At 38.6% G+C, this 22,817-nt stretch overlaps 1 protein-coding gene across 4 annotated transcripts in view; it reads left to right on the top strand.

Annotated features, from left to right (window-relative positions):
- Positions 1 to 22,817, top strand: part of adgrb3 (adhesion G protein-coupled receptor B3) — a 200,083-nt gene that overhangs the window by 111,423 nt on the left and 65,843 nt on the right. For all 4 annotated transcript variants that reach the window (XM_055169584.2, XM_055169583.2, XM_055169582.2 and 1 more), the window contains 4 exons: positions 2,211 to 2,317; positions 4,040 to 4,234; positions 10,174 to 10,242; positions 16,711 to 16,819. In XM_055169584.2, coding sequence (XP_055025559.2) covers positions 2,211 to 2,317; positions 4,040 to 4,234; positions 10,174 to 10,242; positions 16,711 to 16,819 — 480 coding nt within the window. The remainder of the gene's footprint in view (positions 1 to 2,210; positions 2,318 to 4,039; positions 4,235 to 10,173; positions 10,243 to 16,710; positions 16,820 to 22,817) is intronic.

Raw genomic sequence — 22,817 nt, 5'->3', positions numbered from 1 at the left:
AACAAGGAGCTGGTGGATATTTTTCATCATAGGGTGGTTGTGTTCACACACTGCCGACACACATAATGTCCAAACACCTTGTGAAAGTGGATTTTGCATAATAGGTGCCCTTTAAGTCAGGCAGGTGCGTAGAGGAAATCTGCCAACACAGTTCACACCAGTTTGATTATTCTTTTAGGGGGCGTGTACACCAAAGTGTTTAAACGCAGCTGAAAATGCTAGGTGGACGCTGACTGTTGTTTTGTTGCTATGATACTTCTTTTTACCGGTTGGCTGTTGTAATATTTGTCCCGCCCCTCCTCCACTGTGATTGGATGGCTGAGTGAGAAGTGACACTGACGAGCTGAGCGTTTCACCTAAAGTAGACATTTGTTCAACTCTGGGCGCTCAGCAGGCTGTCGGCGTAAATGCCTTGGTACACGCCCATTAGAGTACAGCCCAAGACAAATTAAAGGAATAGTTGATCACAAAAATATTTATACAAATTCAACAAATCTCTCTCTCTCTCTCTCTCTCTCTCTCTCTCTCTCTCTCTGTCTCATATTCTCTCTCTTTCTCTCTTTGGCATATTGGTTTATCTGAGATAGCTGGTCTGAGATGTTTCACCTATTGATTGTGTGAAACTGGCAGTAGGTGCTGTATTGTTCTCAGGTCTGCAGCAGGATTCTCCTGTTGTGAGGACTTCTGTAGTGTTCATGAAAGAGGAGCTGCTGGAGAGAGAATAAAACATGTGGACAGAAGTGCCACAGACTCCAGAGATAACAGCAAGTAGACCAGAAGAGATGGAACTAAGAGAAACTTATCACAAGTGTGTTAGAACATGTGTGCGTGTGTGTGTGTGTGTGCGTGCGTGTGTGCGTGCGTGCGTGCGTGCGTGCGTGCGTGCGTGCGTGTGTGTGTGTGTGCGTGCGTGCGTGCATGCATGTGTGTGCGTGTGTGTGTGTGTGCATGCGCGTGTGTGTGCGCGTGTGTGCGTGTGTGCAAGTGCATGTGCGTGTGTGTGTTTACATGGATTCAAAACCATATTATGAATATCTTTCAATATGTGGGAGGACGTGTGCCATAGGCCAGTGTATACTTTTGTATACAGAATTATATCATTTATACATGAAAGAAACCGTGTGTAGTGCGTAGGTGGAACTGGTAAGATGTGCGTTGTCTGTTTTCTGCATAACCCACATTGAAATTTTGCAAGAGCATTGAAGCGGGACCCCAAGAAGGCTTGGAAATCTTCATTCATTATCAGGGTTTGAATTAAATTAAACTCGGTCTGTTCCCGCTAGAGACTAGAATGCTAACACGAACGAGAGCAACAAAAGCAAACGGTTGGAACTGATTTAAGCCCCTGAGGATTGATTAATTGGTAAAGAAAGGATTGATCGGCGACAAATCATTCAAATTTTCCAGCCTAGAATGAAAACTTCACGCTTTGCCCCATTTTTTGCGTGCGTGTGTGATTGGATGAGGTTTGTGTGATTATCGTGTGAGATTAAATCTACTTAGGCCCCTTCTGCGTGTGCCATGTGGGTTTAATGGTGAGATCTGAATAGGAGGCCTTTGATCCAGCGCTCCGGGAGGTTTTCGGTGATCCGCTGGATGCTTCGGCTCGGGGGCATCCGACACGGATGTCTCAGCTTGGGGGCAGGCAGCTGCGTTTCAGGTTGGCTGAGTAACATGAGGTGGAAATGTGTTGGAATGAGAGCTGATAACAGAGTGCATGCGGCGAATGCTTGCATGTGGGTGTGGTGAGGTTGTTCCACAGTCAAGAGGTGTTTATAATGCAAATCGATACACGTAGGATGCGCTCTGCCGGGTTGGAGGCGAGGAATGTGTTTGTGCGAGGCTGCTTGCGTTTGTTGACTGCGCCTTGCAAGTGTGGGCGACGTCTTGTTGATATCTCAGGTTGCAGGGTTTCGTTGGCAGTCACCGAAAACCAAAAATCCTATCCGCTGTGTGACAGCAATTGTTGGTTAACATCACAATCTCCGAGGCGCAATTACTGTATGTCCAGTCCTTTAAAGAAAATATCTGTGATGTTTGGCTTACTGCAGTGGCACATGTGCGGCGCATGTGCTTGCAGCGTGTAGATGATGGAGGCTGTTTTTTATCTTTGCGTTTCTCCTGATGTAAGATGTGTGGGGGCTGGCAGCGGTGAACTGATACAAGTATAAAACCTCAGAATTTCTCTTTTCCTTCCTCTTTCTTTGCAGGCACCACTAGTCGACGCTGCTCGCTGGATCACCGCGGGGTGGCCTTTTGGGAGCAACCCAGCTATGCTCGATGCATCGCAAATGAATACAGATACCTGCAACAATCAGTAGGTGCAGAGTCAGCTTGCCTCGCTCCGTGTCTTTTTGTGACGTGCCATAAATTACCCCTGCAGTCGTCAACATCACCCAAACTATTTCCAACAACACCCTCCCTGTGCAGACCACCGCACAGGTCTGCAAGATTAACTGCTATCATCCAAAAGGCAAATGAAACTGCTCGTTTTGCAGTTTTCCTCAATAATGGAGGGGTCTAACACACTGTGACAATCCAGTTTTTTTGGCACAAATGCAAGTCTTGTTTTACCTTCCTGTATTATTTGAGTCTTGCTGCATGCCAGGTTGCGTTACGGCTATGTAAGGCTTTTAGACACTCTCTGGTTTCAGGTTTTACTATCCTTGTGGGGACATTTGCTTCCCACAATGAAAGCATAACCTGATTCACACATAGAGTACACGCGTCTCTTTGTCTTGTATTTGAGCATGAATTTACGTATGCTTGTGGATTGTTTCACGCTGTATGGCTTAAGGGTGAAGTGCATGTTTTGTTAATTATTATTCAATTGTTTTAACAGTAACATGCACAGATATTTATAAGTAAGCCGTTTGCTTTCGTTCCCTGAAGAGTGTAAACACAGTGTCTCTGCGGCACATTGAAAGCATCGCTCTGTTTGATTGAACCGTCTTGCATGTCAACTTCAGGCTCACCCAAAAGCATACATTTAGGGTGGAAATGGCAGAAAAGGAAGCGTTTGAGAAACAATTATGTAGTGCTTATAGTAGCGTGGAAAAATGCACTTTAGCTTAAACCCTGAAGCCAAGAAGGTGTTCGGTAGCAGCAATTAACAGCGGCCACATTTGACCCCATGTGTTCTCCAAGGTTAAAGAAATAATTCATTGGTTATCAAAAGATGTGTTGTGTTTCCAAATTTAGTGAGTTTTTTTCTTTCTCTGGAACACATGTAGAAATTAAATGTATACGAATAAATTGATAATATTGATTATACCACGGGGCTGTTGAATGCTTTATTCTGATTGGTTTAGAAATGTCCCATGGGTGTTGATTATTTTTCAATAACCGCACACCTAACCTTTAAAATGTCTTTAAAATATGCACCAGAGAAATGTTTTTGGTAACCGTGGTATAAGTGGAATAATTGACAACAGTCCATTGCAATGTTACACCTTGGGTGTGCATTATTTTCCTATATTCAACGGCCTGTCGTCAATTATTTCTTACATAATGCACACCCACGGTGTAACTCCACTTCACATCATGCCGCATAACCACCTTGGGTGTGCATTATTTTCTTATAATTCAATGGCCCGTCGTCAATTATTCCTAACTTAATATACAGTTTACATAGATTTTCTACTAATAAAAAAACACCTAATTTTAAAATGTGTTGTTGTAACGTGCGTTATTGAAGATTGTAACTGGTATAATATACCACAATTTTTATAGATAATGTGTTATATTACTGCGTTACAGTTAAAACGAATGTATTACTGTAATTACATTACTTTTGTAATGTGCCAACACATTACAAAAGTAGACATTAATTGAATTTACACAGGATATTACATCCCATGTGGTAAGAGTTGTCAATAAACCTCTTATATGCCATGGACAAATAACCTCTTGATTATTATAATCTATATCATTTTATTTAATTAAGAACAACTGCAATTATGTTCCTGACATGAGTAAGCTGTGTTGAGATTTTAAAGGACGCACAGATCCCAGTCTTTCTCTCTTTATCTGTCTCCAGGTCCAGGGGCACCTTGCTAAAGGTCAGAGGAATCTGGCAGGGGATGGCATGTCCCAAGTTACAAAGGTCCTTCTGGATCTCACCCAGAGACGTAATTTCTATGCCGGTGACCTTCTCTCCTCTGTGGAGATTCTCCGAAACGTTACTGACACCTATAAACGGGCCAGTTATGAACCCTCTTCGGATGATGTTCAGGTAAAATCTGACATTTTGCTTTTCAGTCCACCTTGTAATTGCATATAACAGTGCTTCCCAATCCTGGTCCTCGAGGCCCCCCTCCCAGAAAGTTTTAGATGGGAGGGGGCCACGAGGAACAGGATTGGGAAGCACTGGCACATAACACTTAATAAAGTTGTATTTGTTAATGCATTAGCTAACATGAACTAACAATGAACAATACTTCTACAACATTTATTTATCTTAGTTCATGTTAATTTTAACATTTACAAATGCATTTATCAAATCAAAAGCTGTAAATTTTAACATAGTTAATGCAACATAAACAATTCGATATGACATTAACGTAAAATAACAATGCTAAAAAACTCATTAGCTGGATTTCCATTCAAACATGAATCTGTATATAAATATAAAGACAATGGTAAAGACAATGTCAGCGGAAACAGCTAGACGATCAGTCCCGTGGGTTTAATGTTTGCTACGTCAGAATATATTCGACAAATGCGTTTCCATCTCCTTTTAATTGCATTAACCCTTTATCACATAAGTCAAAAACTACCTCAAGCAAGCAAGCGTAAAAATGTTTTTTTTTTTGCAAATTAAGGGATTTTTTTGCCAAATTTGGCATTTCCATCATTAGTTTCTTATTCGATACTTCAAAATGCGCATAAAATCAGGCTGATAGAAACCCAACTATTTTTAGTTCAATTGTTGTAATGCACTTGTCTGCTATGACATGGCGGTAATACTGGTTAAAAGTTGATTGTGAGTTTGTTGACAAGGATGTGTGCTTAAAGTTAGCATAACGGTAGAAGTTGACAGAAATCACTTCCAGTGCCTTGAAAGTAGTAGTGCAACTTCTTGGCCCATGACTGATAAACATCTCCACACTTGGAGAGCTTATAGGATTTTAACACCGTGCGCCAGCTGCTGATAAGAGATTGTCGCTGAGTCTCTCTCGTTCCATCTCAAAGCATTGTCATAACCTTTCAATGGCACAATAAACTGATTGCACATAAACCGCATGCGAGACGTGAGCATTTTTACGTAATGCACAGCGTGCACGTTTGCGTGCTAGATTGCTATGTGGGTGTTTTTATCCGGAGCGGCCCCTCCTCCCCGCACGTGTGTGCCGAGGTTACTGGTGTGTTTTGGAACGTATTAATGCCTTGTTTGAGCGGACGCATTGCCACCAGAGGGAGCATAAGCATTCAAGTGGAAAAACAAGCATGTCAGAGCCAAGACGTTTCCTCTCTCCGTTCTTTTGTGGCATGGAGACTGAACGGCAAACAGAAAAGACAGGCAGACATCCAGCAGGGTATCTCATTCAGCTCAGGTCTCTATCCGGTCTTAGAGTATACGCTGCTCTCCTGAGCGCCTTCAAACCCCTCATTCCTCTCAATTATGCGCACATTTGAGTACTTGGAGAAGATCAACCAATCCTTCAAAAGAGAGCGCTGGAAAATCCCAGGTGTGTTTTAGAGCCGTAGCCACCGGACGTTTCCCATCATCTGCCAGTAAATCATGGCTGTGGTGGTCGGTGTAATTCCTCAAGATGATATTATACTGTGCGAGTCTACAGCTTGTTTATCCTCAAAAATATATTATAACATGTCATATTTGTAATATGCTCGCAGATGTTTTGCTGTGTACTCTCAACAGATGTGTAGTTTCAGACATTGGGTTGAAGCATTATAAATGACATTATCTAAACATAAACACTATTTATCATCACTAAAATAGCTTCCAAGATAATCTGAGAGTTTTTTTATTTTATTTTATTTATTTGCATTACGCATTTGACAGACGCTGTTATCGCAAGTGATTGCATTACAAGGTTTATAGTTCAGTTATATGAGTGGCATAATGAACGCTATTGCAGTGGTTCTCAGTTTGACATTTTAAAAAAAAACATTAATTTATCATACATTCTGTGTAATTAACTATTTCCCTGCCATTGATGAGTTATCTCGTCAATTAAGAGAAAACATTTGCATAAAAAACGTGTTCCTGATGAGGTTTTGGGTTAATCTGTAATACCGCGATTATCCACCAGATGGCTTACCCTTACACAATTTGTAAGAAAAAACGTAAGCAAAAAAGTTATTTACTAATTTTAAACTTTGAGTATGTTTTGATAATTGTTCTGAATCTGATCTCCAACAGAATTCCTTTACAAAAATGCAATTATTTCAGCTTTTTGCGAAACTTTTTTTTAAAGAAAAAAAAGAGTTTATAAGCATAGAAAAAATATAATGAAACGTTTCCCGGTTTGGTTTGTTTGTTTATTGTTTGTTTAAAAGCAGAGGGTCTATTCTTTCATTTGACATATTTGTATGTTTATATACTTTTAGAAGAAAATTTTCCTGGAAGGCATTTTGTGAAAATCACAAAAAAAATGCTTGAGGTCAACTTTTCAAAAAAAAAGGCTGGTGGTGAATGAGTTAATCCTCATAAAAATAAGGCTTCTAACCAACAGCACTACATTGTATAATTTAATTTTAAATTGTAAGTTTTGAAATATTGTATGTCACACATTTTCTTTGGGGGGCCATGAAGGGATGCACCGTACACAAGGGGGGGCACACGCCGAAATAGTTTGAGAACCACTGCGCTATTGTATTTTCAATGAAGCACCACCTCATAGGCCATTTTTAGACCGCATGACCGGCTGAATACTCACTATTTCTCTGAAAATCTCCCAATCTCAGACAAAATAATCGTATGATGGCTAACTTTGTAACATCAGTTACACAAAACTAGCTCTTGTGACTAATACTGTATTAACTATGGTGCTTTTCCATTGCATAGTACCCCGCGGTTTGGGTCAGGTCAGCTTACTGTTGGGGGTTTTCCACTGGGTACAGTGCGTAGTACCCAATACATTTTTTTTAGTTCCACCTCGGTTGAGGTTCCAAGCGAGCTGAGCTGACACTAAAACGTGAGGTGAAAACACTGAAGATCACTAATTGGTCAGAGAGAATCTTCACTCACAGGGTCATCGCTAAATGCAAGATTAGATTTACCTTTGTGCTTGCATTGTCTCGAGCAAACCTGTTGTCATCTGTGCTTCGTCGTAAGTTCCCAAACTCCCGTTTAGCGGTGAAAACATCCACAGGTTAAAAATCAGGAATACCATACCAGTGTTTTTCAGGCTTGCAGTCTGTGGCGGCACATCAGCGACAAGGGGGTTTGTACAGAAACTGTCAAGTAAGAAAGTGGTAATGATGAACCCGATGTGCAAACATCTATTTGTGATGGTAAATTTTGATTTTGGGGGAGTGAAAAATACATTAATGTATGTAAAACAGTGCACTCGCTCCCACTTTTTGTATGATGTCAAAGCAGTAGGCATCGCAAATATAACGACACGCCTATAGATGGTTTCAGCAGTAAAAACATAAACAAGTGGCTTTCGTGCTCATCAAGTAACTTCCGGTAAACTCTGCGAAGAATAAATAACAACAAAGTCCTTTTAAAGTAGTTTATTTATATAACAAGCAAAATAAACAACATGTAGAGTACATAGGAACCCAAAACATTTGTTATTTTCAAAGATGGATTTGTTCAAGAGTTCAGTTTCAGCAACTAGTCAGACCATTAAACAAACTGAAACCGGAAGTAAAGTTCGAGCGCCCGATGAAACCGTCTATAATCCCTCCCACTCTGAAGTGCTACTAAACTCAATGGAGAAACTAACCGAGCCAAAGTAAAGTGAGCTGACCCGACCTGACCTGTGAGGTCTATGCAATAAAAAAGTGCCATATATATACTTGCATGATACATTATAGACTCGTAGGCTTGAGCTATGGTTTGAGTTTCTTGGTAACACTTTATAAAAATAAGGTTGTATTAGTGAACTTTAGTAAATGCATTAACTAACAAACACACAATGAACAATATAGGTTTTCAGCATGTATTAATTTTTGTTAACAGTTACAATACTTGATTTTATAAAAATATCAGTAAAGACTGAAATAAACAAGAACTAAGATTAATAAATGCTGTAGAAGTGACGGTCACACTTTATTTTACGGTATCACTGTAATAGTGTAATTACACATTTAAAGGGATAGTTCGGCCAAAAACGATACCAAACCCATGATTCACTCACCCCCAAGCCGTCCGAGCTGCACACGTCCATCGCTCCCCAGACAAACACATTTTCGGATATTTTAGAAAATATTTTAGATCTTTCTGTTCATTAAATGTAATGTTACGGGGTCCAGCAACAGTCCACGACCTTTAAGTCCAAAAAAGTGCGTCCATCCTTCACAAATTAAATCCAAACGGCTCCAGGAGGATAAACAAAGGTCTTCTGTGGGTAATCCGCGCGGCGTTGCTGTAGAAATATCCATATCCAAAATGCCATCAACACTATAAACCACCTTCCGGTAGCGCCGCCATTTTGGAGTGATGCGCAGGATGAGAGCTTACGCAGCGTACAGAGTTTCTCTGCTGCTGCTCTGTGCCCCCGCCCTCCGAATTTGTCATACGTCACTAAGAAAAGTGCGTACACTACGCTAATACTCTCTCCTGAGTCTAAGATGGCGGCGCTACCGGAAGGTAGTTTATAACGTTAATAACATTTTAAATATGGATATTTCTACAACAACACCGCACGGATTACCCACAGAAGACCTTTGTTTATCATCCTGGAGCCGTTTGGATTTAATTTGTGAAGGATGGACGCACTTTTTTGGACTTGAAGGTCGTGGACAATTGCTGGACCCCGTAACATTACATTTAATGAACAGAAAGATCTAAAATATTTTCTAAAATATCCGAAAATGTGTTTGTCTCAAAAACGATGGACATATGCAACTCGGACAGCTTGGGGGTGAGTAAATCATGGGTTTAATATCGTTTTTGGCCGAACTATCCCTTTAAGTACCATGTAATAATCATTAACAACATGTACTTACTATAGGGTTGGGGTTAGGATTAGGGTTTGGTTTAGGGTTAGTTGCATGTAATAATGCATAATTAACTGTTATTACAATAATAATTACATGTAGCATGTGTAACAAAGACACCGTAAAATAAAGTGTTACCGAAGTGATGTTCATTGTTAGATAATGCAATAACTAATTGTTAACAAATACAACCATATTGTAAAGTGTTACCAGTTTCTTACACTGCGGAAAAATCTAACATTTAGTATTGTGTTTTAAGATGGAAAAAATAAAGCATTTACTTAAACCTAAATTGTATAATATATAATTTTAATTTAAGTATTTCTATTGATGTTCATTGAACGTTTTTACTTCATACGCCACTGGCAAATAGTTTTCCTCATTTATACTTCACTTCATGTAATTTTTTCCTTGTTTTCAGATACATTTTCATTTAATTTAATGCATTTTGGAAAAATATTATCTTAAGGACATTTTTTTATTCTTTATGAAAGTATAAGATGGCCCCTGCTTTTTGTAACCGTTTACAATTATATATTTTCAAACCAGGTGACCTTCATGAGCTACCTTTAGCATTTGTGACCCTGTTGGTGAAAAACCATCTTAAGCTTTTTTTGTGTGATTTACTGTTTTGTAAAATCATCCTACATAATTTAAAAAAACATTGTGCAAAAATATAATTTTGATTGAGTAAAGTCATGATAAAGATTGAAATCAATGTGTAATCCAACTGTGATGCTCCTCACCTCATTATTATATTTTTTTATTTAACCAGGTTAGTCTCATTGAGATATAGAATCTCTTTTTCAAGAGAGACCTGGTCAAAACAGCAGAGCAAATTAAATCACACAATCACAAAACTACACAAAAAAGCAAGGACAACTCAAGTGCATTTTTAGTTTAAATTAAAGTGCCATTAATTAAAACATTTGCATGTGTGGATGGACTTGTATTCTATAAGACTTTAACCTGGATCTCACAGACAGGGTCACATTCGTTTTTCACTAACAATTATGTTTTTTTTTTCTCTTCACACAGAATTTTTTTCAGATCATCAGTAATCTTCTGGAGGAGGAGAACAGGGAGAAATGGGAAGATGCACAACAGGTGGGTGTGAACATCCAGTACTGTAAACAAAGCTTGCAGGTTGAGATGTGTTGTGCGGCTCTGCGGCTAAATATCGTGTGATGAGCACCCGGCGAATCAGTCGCTATCATCCGTGCAGATGCTTTAGGTAATGGTTAGGTCAAAGGGTTTGCTGTCTCCGCAGGCAGGGCTGCGTCAAATTCGAGCTCTCTCTGCCAAATACAGACCTCCCTGCTGTGGATTATAGTGAAAGGGCATGTGCAGTACCAGCTGCAACCACCTGATGGCAGCAACAAACACCCAGCCCTTGTGCTGATCTGTAAGCGATGACGCATTGTCTTTCTCACATGAGACAGCGTAAAGGAGCTTCATGGATTCTTCAGAAACTTAAACAAATCTGCTTTATTGTGACTTTGGGCTGAATTGAGTGCCTTTTATTCCTGTCAGCTTAAAGTTGTAATGCCTTTAAAGCAGACAGTGGTAATGTCAAACGTAAGCTGCTTTGGAGCTGTAATGTTTTCGGCTGTGCTCTGAAACACGTGTTGCCCGCGTGTCAACTGAATTAGCCTCTAATAGAGTTTACAGTAGGAAAGTGTCACAGGTGCTTTGTAGCAAAGTAATGTTTTTCAGTCTGTGCGTTTGACGATCAGGTCACGTAGCGGAGCGCTTGTTTTGCGTGCTCAGACGTGAGGGCTTTTGCATTCTCTGGGCTTTGTCGCAGATAAAATCTTTGGGCTCCTCGGATCATTAAAGGACATCTAAGGTGGTTGTCACCGGCCCTGCTGCTAAATGATTGACCTCAAAAAGAGCAGACATTTAAAGATCACCCAGGATTTTATCTCGTCTGCCTGTCTTGTCATCTTCTTCAAAGTCATCTTGCCTTGAGCTTTGATTGCCTGTTTGGAGTTCACACCTCAGACTCACGGTGTCTCCTGTTCTTCAGTGAGCGAGAGACAGAACAGCTTTCTTTACCCTGCCTGCCTTTTTAGTGATAACCTTAGACACAGTTATATCGGGTATTGCATTTTACATTTATGCATTTGACAGATGATTTTATCCAAAGCAACTTACAGTGCATTTTTAAGGTATACATTTTTATCAGTATGTGTTGGGATGACCTTTTACACTGCTAATGCAGTGCTTTACTAATTCAGTATTTGCTTTCTGCTCCATTTACACTTATGCATGTGTGCATTCCTGGGAATCAAACCCGTGACCCTTGTGTTGCTAGCACTGCTCAATCTTTCAAGCATCTGAAACTGTTTTATTATAGTGCGCTGTCCAATTTGTAATTGTCTGTATTTTGAGGCTTCATCCTGAAATCTCTAAAATGTTTCTTTCGGTGGCAGCATTAGGCAGGAAGGCATCAAGGCACATCCGAATTCAATGTCTGATTTATTTTTTGATTCCTGAGATACCTTTATCGTCTTCTCCCACAATTTCCACAATGTGATTGGTCGAGCCTGGTCAACCAAGAAAAGTGGCTGGATCACAAATTTAATGTGAATAAAGTTATATTTTCACGTTTTACACCTTTTGATTGCATCAGGGAGAAATTAGTATTGTAGTTTTCAGATATGGAAATAGCTTTCACAAATGCGCTCTTTATATTTCAAACAGAATTCATTACGGCTGTCCGAATGCGTTTCCCAGAGCTGCCTTTGTGCCGCCGAAGTCAGCAATGCAACAAGTCTGCCTTACACTAGCATATATGTAAGCAATATAACATTTAGTTCATGCTCACATTTAGTGTAATGTGATATTGCTTTTATAAAGTCGTGCTGCGAATAAGTCACGGCTGAGGACACGTTATTAGGCATGATGTAAATTAGGGTACCTGCAACCCATTCAGTCGACTTATTCATGTTACAGAACTAGTCTTGAGTATGTTTCTGCTTTTATAAAACAGTTACCATACAATTCAAAAATATTTATCAGTGCAACTTTCATAAAGTAAAATCATTATAAGCCTTCCTTCCGTCAGAAAAAAATAGTCCCTGACAAACTTTAGAGAGCAAGTGTTTCACATTTGTTTACATTGCGGGTGATGCTTGCAAAGGGGCGAAAAGTTTCCTGTAAATTTTCATGAGAACTTTGTCTGGGAAATTTTTGAAAGTATTACACATGTTTTTGGAAATTTAGATAAATTTATATAAACGATATCATATTCAAACATAAATAAGCATTTTGTTTGGTCCTAAGCAGACATGCATCCAATGTAATGCAAATTTTGAAGAATCATGATACTTATGCTAATCAAGCCTAGGTTTATTTGATCTTAAACTACTTAAGGAAGTTTTAAACAAATTTATATTTACGTGAATACATGCAAAAATGCATTTTGACATTATTTTTATTTAAGAAAGTATCTGTTCATGTTATGGAAGAATGCAAATGTGACTGATAAATGTGCAGGGTAGAAAATCAACTGAAATTGAATTAGGTTTTGTTGTTTTAAACAAAATTATGCTGCAAGATTTTTTAACTAAATTTAAAGTTTACTGTTTCCCTAGTTTATTCCCATTAATTCCCATTAAAAAGTTTCCAGCCTTAAAAAAAAATCCCAGAATTTTGCAAACCTAACTGTTACACAGAATCGTTGGGTGCATGGCTGTTGTTTAACGTAAATTAAATACAGCTATAAAGAATCAAGGACTGTTTTATAAATATATATGTACATAGTGAGTATAGCAAAAGAATAAAAGTAAGCAAAAACATTATATGCTGTATGTAGGTGTGTAGATTTTGTTTTATATTTCTTTAGTTTAATTACTGAAAACTACTATGATATGTGTTGTATCCATGACCATAGTTTACATAATTTGCCAGAACAGTGCACGTTCATCTAATGGCCGTCTGCCTCGGCCATTTCCCGCACTGCTGTCTTCCTCCACACTTTTAGCAGCCCAGCGCTGTTGCCATGGCGAGGGATGCTCTCTGCTGTCCCCCTCCTGTCTGATCTGCCTGCACTCTCTTAGCATCTCTCCCTCCGTCTACAGCCCGTCTGATTGGCTTGGCCCGAGATCGGCCCCCCGTGCGAATGCAGAGCTCGACTCCTGCCAGGGGGATTATTAGATATGTGACTCCATCGCCCTGTTTCTGCACCTCACTAAGGGTGCTAATTAAGAAATGTCACTCAGTGCTATTTTTCGGCACCTGCTTTTTTGTCTTTTGCACAGTAACTGCAATGTGTTTTTGCACCGTGTTTGTTTTCACGAGGAGATGATGGGTTCAGATGATGTTAATGAGATGACAGAAATCTGCCGGGTTAAAGGGTTAGGACTCTTTACAGCATTTGATTACTTCACAGACAAATTTGTGGTTTGTCTTCTCAATCTTTAACCAAAATGTAACAATGTTCTCCTTAGCAGTGGATGATAAACCAGTAGAAATCTGTCAATGGGTAAAGATTTTAGACTATCGTCTTTATTAAGGTTACACGCCCATGTCACGTTAACAGAAAGTAAACAGCTGAAAGAGAAAATGCACGTGTAACAGTAAATTGGAAACACTAGCTGTGTTTTCATTACAGATTTGCACAAAACTTGTGTTATTTTTTTAAATGTCGACAAAGACTATTGCAAAATGACGGCGTTTCCATGAATCAATGATATGCAACTGAAACATAGTTTTTCTTTTTGCAATAAGTCATTTCAAACATCACGTCGACTGATGTTGGTAGGTTTACTAAATATCACATCCACAGCACTAGACATTCTCTTAAACCATAGGAGAAGTAAGAGTATTATCCTAACATAAATGCCAAGGAAAGCCCCTTATACTTACGAGCAGCAACATACATCTTTCTTTGAGGTAATATTAGATTATTTTAAATCAAAAGAGATGTAGGAGTCTTATACAAACATTATTGTCAAGGAAAGCCTCTTGTATGCGAGAGCAGACATGTATTTAGATGTTTCTGGGAGGTTTTGGTTCATACCACGTCATCTTCAAATAATAATGATGTCACTGACTTACATCATGTGACCTGAAATGTTCATGCAGTTTTGCTAAATACACCTTTTTAGAATTGCCTGAAAAACCACCTCATGCCAGCGTAAAAACAGTTTTGAGATATATGGGAGTTTTGGCTAATTTGACGTTTTTCCATCAGCCATTTTTAATTCGTAATGTCACTTTGCACAATTTAAAGGGTAACGGGAATGCAACTAGTGACTGTTTGTCTTCAGTGAGCTTGAGTTGTGTCTTTTTTATGCTTGTATACGTTTTTTATATTGTTAACAAATTATTAAAATTCATAATAAAGATTTTGGTATTAAAGATTTTAATAACATATTTAAGATTTTAAATATGTATTTTTAAGCCCTTCATAACTATTTATTTAAGTAATGCAAAACAATAATTCTATCTTTCCAATATACTTCCAAGTGTATGCTTTTAACTCTTTCCCTGCCAGCGTTTTTTTTAAAAAGTTGCCGCCCAGCATTTTTCATGTTCTTCTTTAAATATTTTAACAATATATCAAAAAAAGAACAGACCCTGTGCTTTCAAACAAAAAACAATTTCATCCTACCTTCATTACTTCTCTTTTTATTACCTCTCAAATATGAGTAGGTTTCTTCAAAAACACCCAATTTTGAGCAAAAAGCTGAGATCATTAAATATTTGTGAAGAACTTTTGATAGAGATCAGATGCAGAGCGATCTTTAAAACATACACAGAGTTCTTTCTCTTTCACGTGAGGTGCTACTTCCGGGTTGTATAAGTTGCGGAAAGCCGGAAATTCTCGCCATTGGCAGGGAAGCGTTTTCCCTTAGTTGACGAGTTATCTCGTCAATGGCGGCAAAAGAGTTAAAATGAGAACAAACTTTAGGTTTCATGGTCCTGTTTTAGTTTGGGCATGATCTGTATATATTTATTTCTTTTTCAAAAGGAGGGTAAAAACCGAAGAGATTAAAGTTAAGAATTAAGTTTAAAAAAATGCTTTGTTCAAGCCTTTTTGTATCTGCTAAAGATCTGTGATGGCAGATGTAAATAGCTGAGTTCAGGCACATGAAGGTTAAGCGTTGGATCAGCAGGCCATAATGTTATTGATTAAAGAGAGAGCGGTTTCATCGACAGGTTGAGACGGTTCCGGTGGGGGGGGGGGGGTGACCCCATAGGCCTACTGTATATTCCTCCTCTAGTATATTCCTCCTCTACGTTTGCTCTGACACTGATGGCTCCTCCTCTAGAGATTCACATCATGGTTCAGCAGCACGAGTTTGTCTTTGTGAAGGACTAAACAGACAGCAAGTACAGCACTGAAGGATGAGATCCAGAGAAAGTGTCCTTTACAAAGACTTTATAGTCTCTTCTCAAAAGTGTTAGGAGCGTTTGTCCAGAAGTGTCTGTGTGTTCTTAACAGGATGCTCACAATTTTTGTTTTTCTCGTATCTTGTTTTTATCTGCCTTGTTATATGAATTTTATATCCAGTTTAATTAAAGTGTGTTGGTTGGGCAAAAGCAACTTGCTTTTATTATACAAACTCTTAAACTACTAAAGGGTTCTTTTAAAATTCCTAAACCATGACTAATTAGCATTTCTACATGTTACTACACATATTGTAGAGCTTTCAAGAGCTTTCATTTAAGTTTTTTCTGACTTACTGTTGTAGCTTAAACTATGTTTTTTAAATCAGATTTCTCTCTGTCTATATTTCGGTCTGTCTTTGAATAGATTGTTTATAATGTAAAGAGTTGGAAAATAAACTCTGTATAACCTTCAATTTGTAATATCTTAACATCACAAGCCAACTTCAAAATTGGTCTTAATCACCCAGCCAAATTTGAATGCTTAAAAAGCTAAATAAAGTAAGTTATCGAAAGAAAAGGATTGTCTGATCTCAAACGCTGGGGGTGTGTCGGCTGTCAACGCTGAAACAACACCGACTCGTGGGAAAGCTGCCATCTATTTCAACTGTCCAATAACGCTGCAACCTGAATGGATGCTCACAATTGTTTTAGGGGCGGGGCCATGCTCAGTGGCTCCACTGCATCATCGAGCCACCATTCAAGCCCCGCCCTAATAATCCTGAGAGTCAGAGGTTTGATTTTTAAGAAACACACATGATGATAATATGTAGCTTGAATGCACTGTAGGTTGAATGGAATAAAAGTGTCTGCCAAATGCATAAATGTAAATATAATAATATAAAAAAATAGCAATCAATATATTTGGACTATTCAGCATAATGTGATCTTTTAGACTTTGCAAACAATTTGTGTGCCTTTAAAGATGAAAAATTGTTATTCTGTTAAACTTGTAAATCACACTTTACATATAAAAATATATGAAAGATCAGTGTGGTTTTGCAGAAGCTCAAGAGTTTACGCAGATGAAAAATCCTTAACAAAAACACAATTGCGCTAAATAGTTACTTTTTTTTGCGAATGCATGTAAATATAAATAATGAGAAGTGCATCCGGTGAGATTTCATGTATCTGTTATGATTATTCACACGATTTCCCATCATTCTCCCCTCACAGATTTATCCAGGATCAGTCGAGTTAATGCAGGTCATTGAGGAGTTCATCCACATTGTCGGGCTGGGAATGAAGGACTTTCACAACGCCTACCTGATGACCGGAAACTTGGGTAAGACCTCCAGACGGTCGTGGTAGACCGACCTCCCAACCCACAGACTCAGCCTGTCGATGCAGTGTGTCGTCAGTAATTGAGGATAAATGGGGCATAGAGAGAGAGGGGGGGGGGGGGGGCAAACCCATCTAGTCGATAATGTTAATTAAAATCAAGCCCTTTCCACTTAATGTGGTAAATTCTCATGCAAACAGCCTCATCATATCAGCTTGGAAAAGAGGAAGGTCGTGTTTTGGGAAACAAAATCATTTCTCATCCATCCTCCTGCATATGTTGAAGATCTGCAGTGCAGCTTCGATGCACCTGGTGTTACATATTAGCAATCCAATTTGTACGATAAGGTTTTCTGTTGCATGACTCACAAAATTATCCCTCATGAGTCAGAACTTTGCACGCGAACGGCACTTTCCCTTCCGCTCATTTGAACGAAATGAAGTTTAAATGGAAAAATATGCTTTGCTTCCGGTGGTGAAGCACAGTCGCTCGGTTCTCTTTATTCAAACAGAACATTGACCCACAAAATTGCAATCTCAATGGACAAATATGAAATGAATAGATAAGGATGACCTTGCTCTCAGTCAGCAGACACATAGTTGGGTCTGTATTGTGTTCTGAATGCTACTTAAAGCCAACTGTCTTTAAAAAGGCAATTTTATTCAAGGGCACCGTTGATATCTTTTATAATGTTAACTTGTTTCATGTAACTTGCCATAAAACAGCAACAGGATTGTCTCAAAGTGTCATGAAGTTATACTTGATATTTGGGCTGCATAACGATTAATCGCGACTAATCGTTTGCAGAATAAAAGTTTTTGTTTACATTATATAACTGTGTGTACTGTGTATAATAATTATGTATATATAAATACACACACACACACATTTATGTTTAACTTTAAGAAAAATATATATTTATATGTAATGTATTTATATTTATATTATAATGTGTATACACATGTAAATATTTCTTAAAAAATATATATATATATATATATATTTTTTTCTTTTTTTCTCCAAACGATTAGTCGCGATTAATCGTTATGCAGCCCTACTTGATATATATTATAAGTGTAGTTTGATGGTTTGAAAGTACAATATATAGACAAAGGACGCTCATTTTTGTATATTTTGCTCATTAGAAATAAAAGCTTAACTTTTAATAGATGCTACATGTTTTGACACATTTTGGTAATTAAACACCTACCTTGGCATTAATAATGCAATGCTTTACTTGTTAAGACAGAAGAAGATAGTTGTCACACTTTTTATGTGTGTCAAACCTATGTTTTCTATAATTGAATCACTCTTAACCAAACTAGTTAAGATATTCCTGACCAGTACACTGTGGTATTGGATGCAGACATCACACTGATGCAAGAAAAAATCTTAATGTCAGTCAGTGACAAGGACTCTAGCAATTTAATTGAGAAACCAAAAATATTTTTAAAGCATTTGCATTCCTTTAAACATCATGGCTGCATTTGTTGACTACACCTGATACCTGACCTGCTTACATCTTTAAAAAGTGACTTCTGCATTTACACTAAACACTTGAAGAAACAATTCAAGGTAGACATGCTGACCCAGAACGGCTTGAGCTGCAGAGGAAGTATAATGGTGCGACATGCTTTGGATGCATATAAAATGATTATTCAAGGTTACAAGATGATATAGTTTTATTTCTGTAACAAGACATATAAAGCGTCAGCATAACTCCACTAAATGGAGCCGTCGTCCTCCAGTGCGCTGCTAATAAGATTCATGTGATCGCGGGTGGTATCCACCTAGGGTCGCCAACTGTCCTATATTAGCCAGGATGTCCCATTTTTGTTGCTTAATTTATTTGTCCCGTATGGTAGTGGTTCCCAAACTTTTTCAGCATGTGCCCCCCCTTGTGTACGGTGCATTCCTTCGCGGCCCCCCAAAAACAATTTGTGACAAAAAACTGTTCTAAAACTCAACATTTTAATAAAAAACCATTAAATTATACAAAAAAGTAGAGCTTTTGGTTAGAAGCCTTATTTTTGTAGGTTTATTTACACAGAATTCATGATAAATAAATGTATTTCATTAAATGTCATAAAACTGGGGCCCCCCTGGCACCACCTCGCGGCCCCCAGTTTGAAAACCACTGCCGAACGGGACCTCCCATATCCTGTATTTTGACTGCTATGTTGATCAAACCAGTGACTTGTTCAACTTTATGTGGTGCCACAAGAACCGAGAGGCAAATAACATCAAAATCCCGCAAGAGCAATTTGAAAATCATACATATGCTTTTGAGGTACTTTGATGTCTTCTGCGTGTGGTTTCTTAAAGTCGAACAAGCAGCAACAGCAGCAGCAGTACTGATCACAACATTTGTCATTCAATCACAGACCCACACAAGCACAATCAGTATACGTATATAATTATACATGTACATATAATACGATTTACATGTTTTTTTTTTAATATATAATGGGTAATGTAGGTCTGTGTGCATGTAGGCCTCAATCTAAAATGCCCCAATGCATTTTCAACTTTGTTAGGACATCCTATCACTTCTGATTCACAGCCTGTGTATTTCAATTATTTGTTAAATTATTTAATGATGGCTTACAGGATCTATGCTAGTTTTAGTTTGTTGCATGTACAATGTAAAAAAATTATGTAGAAATTAAAGTGTTGCAGCTGGTTGCCGGTAACTTACCGTAGATTTAAATTTATGTTATTTACAGGCAACATTTTGTTCAAAGATAAATAAACATTAAACATTTACAAGTCTTTGCATGAGGCTGTTTTTTTAGTTTTACTCTGTAAAGACAAAGCATTCTGGGAAATAAAATCTGAAGCAAAAAACAGAAAAAAGTTGATGATGATTTATGGTTCCCACAATGCTTTGCATGAGGCTGTTATTTTAGTTTTATTCAGTTAAGACAAGGCCTTGTTAATATTTAACATGTATTTAACTTTGAACAATCTGTTGTCAGTAAATAACATAAATTTAAATCTACAGTAAGTTACCGGCAACCAGCTGCAACACTTTCATTTTTAACCCTTAGTGCAGGAGCCACAAAGTGTTTTAGGTGATTGTCACGACAGGGTAGGAGAGACAGGACGCAAATGCAAGGTTCCAAATAAATAACATTTAATAATAAAAACACGAGGGCTGACAAGGTGAATACAGAAACTCAGGAACATGAACACAGGAAACAGACAGGGTATCGAAGACAATGATCCAGCAGTGAGCAAACAGAAGACAGAGGTATATATACACAGACTAAATGACAAACAGGTGTAATGAGGCAGGTAACTAATCAATGAATGTCCAGGTGATAACAATCGGAACAGAGACAAGACATGACACGGATTAACCGTGACATTACCCTCCCCTCTACGAGTGGCTACCAGACACTCACATAAACACAAAACAAAAACAAAGTCTGGTAGCGAGAGTCCAAGGGAGGGGTGGAGGGCTTGGGGACCCTGGCGAAGCCGGCAGCCGCGGGATGAGACCAACAGGACGGTTGGCCGGACTGCGCCAGGAGAACCGGAGCGATCGCTCCGAGAACCGAGGCAGACGAATTACCCCCCTCCTGGGAATCGTCGACGATCAGATGCCCCCGGAAATCATCTCCCATCCCCTCGTGGAAACGGAGACCCTCGGTAGACACCCCGGGGAAATGATCTGGCGTGGTTCGTTCCGGATCCCCCTGCGAGCAGGATGGTGGTCCTCCGAGGGACCGTCGACGACGACTCAACCGTTGGGGGACCGCCTGGGCCGATCCTCCTCCCGCAGGAGCGAGCGATCGCTCACGGTGGTCCCCAAGAGACATTGGGGCTGATGGGGAATGAACCCCGATGTCACTACTCCCCCTCGACGAAACTCCTGGGGTAGCCGCCCTCCGTGAACCTGCTGCGTCCAGTTTTGGCTGGATCATTCTGTCACGACAGGGTAGGAGAGACAGGACGCAAACGCAAGGTTCCAAATAAATAACATTTAATAATAAAAACACGAGGGCTGACAAGGTGAATACAGAAACTCAGGAACATGAACACAGGAAACAGACAGGGTATCGAAGACAATGATCCAGCAGTGAGCAAACAAAAGACAGAGGTATATATACACAGACTAAATGACAAACAGGTGTGATGAGGCAGGTAATTAATCAATGAATGTCCAGGTGATAACAATCGGAACAGAGACAAGACATGACACGGATTAACCGTGACAGTGATAGGCTAAAGGTACAGTAACGGTTCAGTTGAATCAAATGAAAGGATTTCAGAGAAGCACAGTGTTAAAAGTATCTGCTGTAAATGAAAAAAAAAATATATATATATATATATTAAGAAACCTAACGTATGTTGCCAAACCATAAAAGTAATAAATTAATATTAGATTAGGATTAGCTATCGTTTAAACAAATGGCTTAAAACAATAGACTGTATATTCAAACAAAACCATACCCGGCAGGCCACCTTTTGTCACATATTTCAGAGTGGCAAAGTTGGCAACTATATATACCTGAGTTGATGCCATTTTCCAATGTTGCTGTGATGTGTGACGCATCTTAACACGGGAATATTGAATGTGCCTGCTTACATTAAGATGCAAATGCACAGATCCGATTTATATCTGATTTACTTTCACATATGAATGAGGTCTGAATCCATGGGTCATATCCGTATTCATATTTGATGAAACTAATCATCAAAATATCCCTCTGTTGTTGTGCTGTCACACATTATTTTAAGATGGCGTCGTACACAAACGCAGCACCTTTTAGCTCTCTTCTAATTCTGATGCCATGACAATAAAGGCTTTTCATCTCAACCAGTCATCTATATTAAGAGGATAGTAAGAGCACTTTAAAATCACTAATGAGAAGCCTCAGGTTTGGTTTGAAAGTGAATCAGCATTTAGATTTCCACTGAGACTCCATCCGTGATCCCGTGACCCAGTCATTTCATTATACTCAATATTTGACATCTCCAATATCAGTGATTTTATGAAAAGGTGCCTTCAGTCCTTCAAACACAAAGTGATGTATTAGCCTAATGATGGCTCCATTAGTTAAAGTGTCACAGGGTGATATTGAGATGGGGAAAACTTGTTAAAAGCTGCTAACAGGCTTCTGCAGAACGCAGGGATGGTTTCACAATCCATTTGGGAATCAAGAATATATGAAAGTTAAACATGAAACACATTTCTTCTCCCGGTGTGCAAATTGGCAAAGAAATGGAGCTTTGTCACACTGTAATGTTTTATTTAAGCAATGATTCATTTTTACTATTGGCTTTCAGAGAAACAGAGAGAAACGCACTGTGCTTTGTGGCATTCATGTTTAAATAAAATAGTAAATAACAATGACAAAATATTTTGGTAACACTTTACAATAAGGTTGTATTTGTTAACATTAGTTAAAGGTGCAGTGTGTAAATTTTAGCGGCATCTAGTGGTGGGGTTGTAAAGTGCAACCAATTGCTCAGTCCAATGCTCACCCCTCGCTTTGAAACAAATAGAGAAGCTACTGTAGCCACCACCGGACAAACATGTAATTGTCGGAGACAACTTAGTAAAAAAGTTTGTCTGTTAAGAGCTTCTGTAGAAACATGGTAGCACAAAGTGGCAGCTTCCACGTAAGGGGACCCTCGGTGTATGTAGATAAAAACATCTCATTCTAAGGTAAAAAAAAAACACATAACGGTTAATTATGAAAGGTCTTTATACACCCCTGATAATATAGCTTTGTATATTATTTTGCATTTCTGTCAAAAGATCCTTCTAATAATTACACACTGCACCTTTAATGCATTCCTCAACACGCATGAACTAACAATGAACAACACTTCTACAGCATTTATTCATCTTAATTTATGTCAATTTCAGCATTTACATTTAAAATGGTAACATTAGTTAATACACAATGAACTAACATACAGTAAACAGTTGTAAAGGCATTAACCAGGATTAATAAATGCGAATGCATTTACTAATAGTTTTATAGGT

Source organism: Misgurnus anguillicaudatus, chromosome 11, assembly GCF_027580225.2.
Source record: "Misgurnus anguillicaudatus chromosome 11, ASM2758022v2, whole genome shotgun sequence".
Lineage (NCBI taxonomy): Eukaryota > Metazoa > Chordata > Actinopteri > Cypriniformes > Cobitidae > Misgurnus > Misgurnus anguillicaudatus.
The sequence above is the reverse complement of the archived record's forward strand: the minus strand, read 5'-3'. Positions and strand labels throughout refer to the sequence as shown.